Genomic DNA, 6,826 nt, shown 5'->3' with positions numbered 1-6,826 from the left:
AAAAAAAAAAAAAAAAGAAAAACACAAGGGAACACCTGGAAGTATGGATCCAATGATAATATTTTACCTAGCAAGAACAAAGCCTTGACTACAAACCTCAGAACTGCCAAAACAAAACAAATCCAAAGATGTATGTGCATAAACGATTTAAGGTACATACTGATAACAAAACCTATTGAGTTTGAAGATATGTATATGTATGTGTGTACCTGAAGTACAGTACTTACAGGTGTTTGTATCATCATGGCTCGTTGATCTCTCATTGTTCTTACAATGTCTAGTGGATAAACTGGTTGATTGCATTCAATGAGACACATGGCTGTTTCCATAGTAATAAGAACCCCAGTCCTTCCAATTCCAGCACTGCAAGAAGACAAATTGGTAAAGTCTTACTGATACAATGGTATTTACTTCTCAGAGGTTTGAAGAAAAAACTGAAGTGCTAAATTACAATACAGAAGATCAATTTTATTTTAAGATTTTATATTACAGAAGTAGTAAGTCAGTATTTGTATAAGGAATAGAACCTTTTTTTTTTTTGGGTCCGGTCGTGGGGCCTGAACTCTGGGCCTGGGAGCTGTCCCTCAGCTCTTCAGCTCAAGGCTAGCGCTCTTCTACTTGAGCCAGAGCGCCACTTCCGGCTTTTTTCTTTTTGCTTATGTGGTGCTGAGGAATCGAGCCCAGGGCCTCATGCATGCAAGGCAAGCGCTCTACCACTGAGTCACCTTCCCAGCCCCAAGGAATAGAATCTTATTGGAGCTATCTCCCTTAAAGTGCAAAACAACAGAACTCTAGTAATTAATATTAACAAAAACATAAAATACAATAGTATTTTCTCCTTAAATAAGTGTTTTAAACAAAATGTAATTTAAAAACTTTATCATTAAGATCAAGATTTTTTTGGAAATATAATCTGTAAATATGAAAGGAGTAGCTACTGAAAATTTTACAATATGAACGGCCAAATGTATTTTGCCATTCTTTCTTTTGTTGTTGTTGTTGGTTGTGGGACCTGAACTCTGTTCCTCAGCTCTTTAGCTCAAGGCTAGTGCTCTACAACTTGAGCCACAGCGCCACTTTCGGCTTTTTCTGCTTATGTGTTGCTGAGGAATCGAACCCAGGGCCTCATGCATGCAAGGCAAGCACTCTACCACTGAGCCACCTTCCCAGCTTCTATTTTGCCATTCTTGATATGATGCCTTTTAAAAGACCTGGCCTTCAATCTTTTTTGGTGATTTGAAAGACTACTCTTAAAATGTGATGGTAAGTCTGAAGATAAAAGGTATGCCAGTAAGTATATTCACTGAATACATCAGCTAAAACATGGTTATGGTAAGGACATAATTTCTGTTTTCTAATCTTTAGTAAAGTGGCAGTGTAGGTTGAAGTCACTGTATTTGGCTCTTTGAGGGCAGAGAGGGTAGCCTATTCACTGTTCGCCAAGACCTCTAGGAAGAGGCATATCTTATAGTGACATGTGATAGGGACATTTCAGGAGGAGATGGGAATATTCAATATATTATGACCTAGAAGAAAGGGTATGCTGCAAGGAAGAAAGAGATCTAAACTTCAGGCCATCTTCAATGACTATGTTAGAAATAAAACTTAATTACTAATATGAGCAGGCAAATGAGTCATGAGGGTAGAGTCCTCAAAGTTGTGATGAAGACCCTTATAAGAGAGCTCAAGGGAAGGTTCATCTCCCATTCCTTCTGCCATGTGAGGACACAGGATTTGGGCCCTCTGGAAATGGATCAATAAGGTACTACCCTTTTGTCAGATGAGCAGTCCTCACCTGACAGCAGCCCTTACCTGACACCAAATTTGCAGGTGCCATTGATTGGACACTTGATTGCAGGTTGGACTTCCCAACCTCCAGAACTTGGAGAAATCAGTTTTTCTTCTTAATTTGTTATAGCAGTATAAACACAGAAAGATAGCCTAAAATATTGGATTTTATCAGATTTAAGATTAATCTAAGATCAACTTCAATAAAATTCCAATTCCAGAGATGTTAAAATATGAAAAGTCTCCAAGAATCAGTATAACGTATCTTTATTTCCTATGATTTCTACCAATCATGTTAGAACCTACCCTTTGCCTTCTACCTTCAGAGCACAGCTTTGAAGTCAAATTAACTCATCTAGTAATCACCACCTAATTATCAGTCACAATGTAAGGACAAAATGTGTACTCTTATTTTAAAATGGCATATTTAATGTTATTCATAAAAGACAGGAAATAGAATACCTGCAATGAACAACAATAGGTTCTTCTTTTCCAGCCCTCTTGTTACGTACATGACAAACAAAATCCAGAAAGTCACTTGAATCATCAGGGACTCCATGGTCAGGCCAGGCTATGTACTGGATCTGAGTGAGCTGACGACTCTCATTTTTCTAAGTGCAAATAAAAATTATGCATCTTGACTTAGGAATTATATCTTTAATATATAAACACTCATGTCATTTTAATTTTAGAAGGCAAACAAAACAACCAATAACTCCTTGTATCCGAAATACATAACTCAATGAACATAAAGTATCAATAAAAAGGAATATATCATTCTATAGAAACAGCTGTATCCTTTTAAGGTTCCTTGTATTATTTCTCTTTCTGTGTCAATTTCTATATTTGTAATTACTTTTCAGATGATAATCAAGTAAACAAGCCTAAACAAATCAAGACTAAAAAACTTAAAAGTTAGGTGAGCAAAAACAGTAACGTAAAAACATTTTTCCTTTTTTTTTAATGGTGAACAAAATTGGGCTAATCTGACATGACACAGATGAAATTTTGGAAATCAGAAAAAAATTCTTTAAGACATGTAGACCAAAAACTGGAGATAATGAGTTGGAGGTATGGCTCAACTAGTAGGGTACCAGATGCAAGCAAGCTGAGCAAAAAAAAGCTCAAGGCCCCTAGTTCAATACCTGGTATCAGAACCCTAACAAAAACAAAAAACCTAGAGATCACAAAAACACAAAGTTAAACCAAGAATCAATTCTTTTTGTGAGCGAGAGGAGAGAGAAGGGAGAGAGGGGGAGAGAGGGAGAGAAGGAAGAAGGGAGGGAGAGAGAGAGGGAAAGATTGAGAGAGAGAGAGAAAGAGAGAACAAAAAAGGATTTCTTAGTCAGGTGCTGGTGGTTCACACCTGTAATCCTAGCTTCTCAGGAGGCTGAGATCTGAGGATCATGGTTCAAAGCCAGCTCAGGCAGGAAAGTCTGTGAGACTCTTATCTCCAATAAACCACCAGAAACTGGAAGTGAAGCTGTGGCTCAAGTGGTACAGTACTTGACTTGAGCTGAAGAGCTCAGGGACAGCACTCAAGCCCAGAGTTCAAGCCCCACGACTGACAATAAAAAACAAAAACAAGGCCTTCTTAAGACTTTATTTCTTAATCCTAAAGGGATTATATGTTGTTCACCTTAAGTCTTTGAATAAAGAGATACAATTTGACAGGGCCTGGGCACTGTCCCTGAGCTTCTTTTGCTCAAGGCTAGCACTCTACCATGTGAGCCACAGCGCCACTTCCAGCCTTTTCTGTTTATGTGGTATACTGAGGAATTAAACCAAAGACTTCATAAATGCTAGGCAAGCACTCTACCACCAAGCCACATTCCCAGTACCTTTCACTATCTTTTAACATTTCTTTCTTTCTTTCTTTTTTTTGGGTCCGGCCATGGGGCCTGCAATCTGGACCTGGGCGCTGTCCCTCAGCTCTTCAGCTCAAGGCTAGCACTCTACCACTTGAGTCACAGCGCCACTTCCGGCTTTTTTCTTTTTGCTTATGTGGTGCTGAGGAATCAAACTCAGGGCCTCAGGCATGCAAGTCAAGTGCTCTACCACTGAGCCACCTTCCCAGCCCCAGCTTTTAACATTTCTGCAGACAACTCAAATATTTTACTAATAACGGACTAAGAATTTTTTAATAACGAAATACATTATTGGATTATTATGAATAAACAAGGTAGTAACAACAATATGTGTTATTTGCTAAAATCTGTTTCAGATTAGAAATTGGAAATACACTGGCTGTCGTTCAGAATATTCTACATAAAATTCCAAAGTTTCCCAATGACACTGACAAGTAATTCAGTATTTCTGATATTTCCTAGTAGCTAGCACTCTGATGAAAAATATTCACAGCTTCCAAAGTCTAATGCATCTACCTTCTTACCTCTTGGTTAAACAGGGTCATCTTCCTGAAGATATAGGCAGGGTTTCCTTCTTCAGAGTGGCAAGTGACTTGGTAGCAGCCATAGGATGAACTTCCTATTGCATCTGGCCAATACTGGTGACATTTTACCTGACACCAATAATAGTAAATAAAAATAAAATTATGCCTGTAATCCTAGCTTCTCAGGAGACAGAGATCTGAAGATCGCAGTTCAAAGCCAGCCTGGGTAGGAAAGTCGGTGAGACATTTTGTTTGTCGGTTGTAGGGTCACAGTGCTACTTCTGGCTTTTTTTGCTTATGTGGTGCTGAGGAATTGAACCCAGGTCCTTATGCATGCAAGGCAAGCGCTCTACCACTGTGCTACCTTCCCAGCCCTCTGTGAGACTTTTATCTCCAATTAACGACCAGAAAACCAGTAGTGGCACTGTGGCTCAAGGGGTAGAGTGCTCACCTTGAGCTGAAGAGCTCAGGGACAGTGCCCAGGCCCAGAGTTCAGGCCCCACGACCGACCAAAAAAATGTATTTAATTATACGTGCTTATTTTAAGCTCTATAAATTTTTCCCCCTACTTGTCCTGGGGCTTGAACTCAGTCTAGGCACCATCCCTGAGTCTTTATGCTCAAGGCTAGTGCTGTACCACTTAAGGCATACATCCATTTCTGATTTTTTGGTGGTTAACTGGAGATGAAGAATCTCACAGACTTTCCAATCCCTCACTGGCTTTGAACTGCAGTCCTCAGAGCCCAGCTTCCTGAGTAGCTAGGATTACAGGCACAAGCTACTGGTGCCCTGCTAAAATGTTTTAATTTTTAAGACCTTTAAACTTACATAAAATGTAACTTATACAGTCTTGTGCTAGATCTTTCTAATACTGACACACATGTGTATACATACATAGACAGACATATGTGTGCACATACACACATCCTACCTGACAATACTGAAGTTATGGCTTGCTAGGCAGATGCTCTACCATTTGACCATACTTTTATTTTTATTTTTAAAGTTAGTTTTCAGGAAAAGGCAACTTCATATCGCAACCTACTACCTATACCTCCTTTATAACTGGGATTACAATCATATATCACCATTCCCGTCTTGTATGTTGAGATAGAGCCTTGCTAATTTCTTGCCTGGGATGGACTTAACAGAAATCCTCTGGATCTCCATCTCCAGAGTAGTCTTTTTCTGTATTTTGAGAATACAAGTATCCTGGAAGTGGTGCTGTGGCTCAAGTGGTAGAGTGCTTGCCTTAAGCTGAAGAGCTGAGGGACAGATCTAGGCCCAGAGTTCAAGCCCCACGACTGACCACCCCCTCTCCCCCCAAAAAAGAATCACACAGAGAATACAAGTAGCCTAACCAGAATTTTTTTTTTGTTGTTGGGGTCCGGTTGTGGGGCTGAACTCTGGGCCTGGGCGCTGTCCCTCAGCTCTTCAGCTTAAGGCTAGCACTCTACCACTTGAGCCATAGCGCCACTTCCGGCTTTTTTCTTTTTGCTTATGTGGTGCTGAGGAATCGAACCCAGGGCCTCATGCATGCAAGGCAAGCGCTCTACCACTGAGCCACCTTCCCAGCCCTAGAATTTTTTTTTTTTTTGAGGGAGCTCTGAGAATTAACCCAGTACCGCTAGTTTTTGTTGTTGTTGTTAGCTCTAATATATAATGCATAAGCATTTATCTCAACCATTTAGAGTATGCAATTATTTTTAGTATAGTTACAGGTGTGTAACTATCCCTACCAACCACTTTTAGAACATTTTCACTATACAGAAAAGAATTCTTATCTCATCCCACCATCCTTTTTTCTGCAGAGTGAATCCAAGTGCTCACTAATGGACTTTTTGTGCCAATAGAATTGCCTATTGTGGGCATGCTATATAAATGGAATTATACATGTGGTCTTTTTTTTTGCCTGACTTCTTTCATTTAGTATGTTTTCCAGGCTCATCCACACTCTATCATGTGTGAGTATTTCATTCCTGTTTTACTTCCAAATAATATTCAATTATAGGATATACTACAGTTTTTCATTTGTCTTTTGAGTTGTTTCTGGTTTATGGCTATTGAGTAATGGGCCATGAATAGTCATGAACAAATTTTTGTGTGAATGTACATTTTCAATTCTCTTGGATGTATCCAGGAATGAAACTGAGTTATAGTTACTCTATGTTAATCTTTTTCTATGTTTAACTTTCCCAAAGTGATTTAATCATTTTAGGAATCCATATCAAGTATATTAAAGGTTTCTTTTTTTTCCACATCATCATCAACACTTGTTATTATTTGTCCTTGTGTGTGTGTGTGTGTTTGTGTGTGTGTGGTGGTACTTGGGTCTGAACTCAGAGGGCTTTTCACTTACCAGTCAGGCACTCTACCATTTGATCAAGGTCCCCAGACCTTATCTGTCTTTTTGGTCTAGCTATTTTACTGTATATGAATTGTTATGTCATCATGATCTTTGATGTCTGATGCCAACATCTTTTCATGTGCTTAAGATATTGCTATACTTTTTTGAATAATTATCCATTCAAATCCTTTGTTCAGTTTTTTTTGTCATGGGACTTGAACTCTGGGCCTGAGCGCTGTCCCTCAGCTCTTCAGCTCAAGGCTAGCGCTCTACCACTTGAGCTACAGCGCCACTTCTGG

General features: G+C 39.3%; 1 protein-coding gene across 1 annotated transcript in view; it reads right to left on the bottom strand.

The window, feature by feature from the left end:
- The window catches only part of Ptpn4 (protein tyrosine phosphatase, non-receptor type 4 (megakaryocyte)), a 139,556-nt gene that overhangs the window by 9,439 nt on the left and 123,291 nt on the right, over positions 1–6,826 (bottom strand). The window contains exons 23-25 of the mRNA XM_013020668.1: positions 4,181–4,309; positions 2,251–2,399; positions 228–363 (exon numbers count right to left, since the gene is read on the bottom strand). Coding sequence (XP_012876122.1) covers positions 228–363; positions 2,251–2,399; positions 4,181–4,309 — 414 coding nt within the window. The remainder of the gene's footprint in view (positions 1–227; positions 364–2,250; positions 2,400–4,180; positions 4,310–6,826) is intronic.

This window comes from Dipodomys ordii, unplaced genomic scaffold (genome assembly GCF_000151885.1).
Source record: "Dipodomys ordii isolate 6190 unplaced genomic scaffold, Dord_2.0 Scaffold52, whole genome shotgun sequence".
Lineage (NCBI taxonomy): Eukaryota > Metazoa > Chordata > Mammalia > Rodentia > Heteromyidae > Dipodomys > Dipodomys ordii.
Note: the sequence above shows the minus strand (reverse complement) of the source record. Positions and strands in the feature narration are given on the sequence as shown.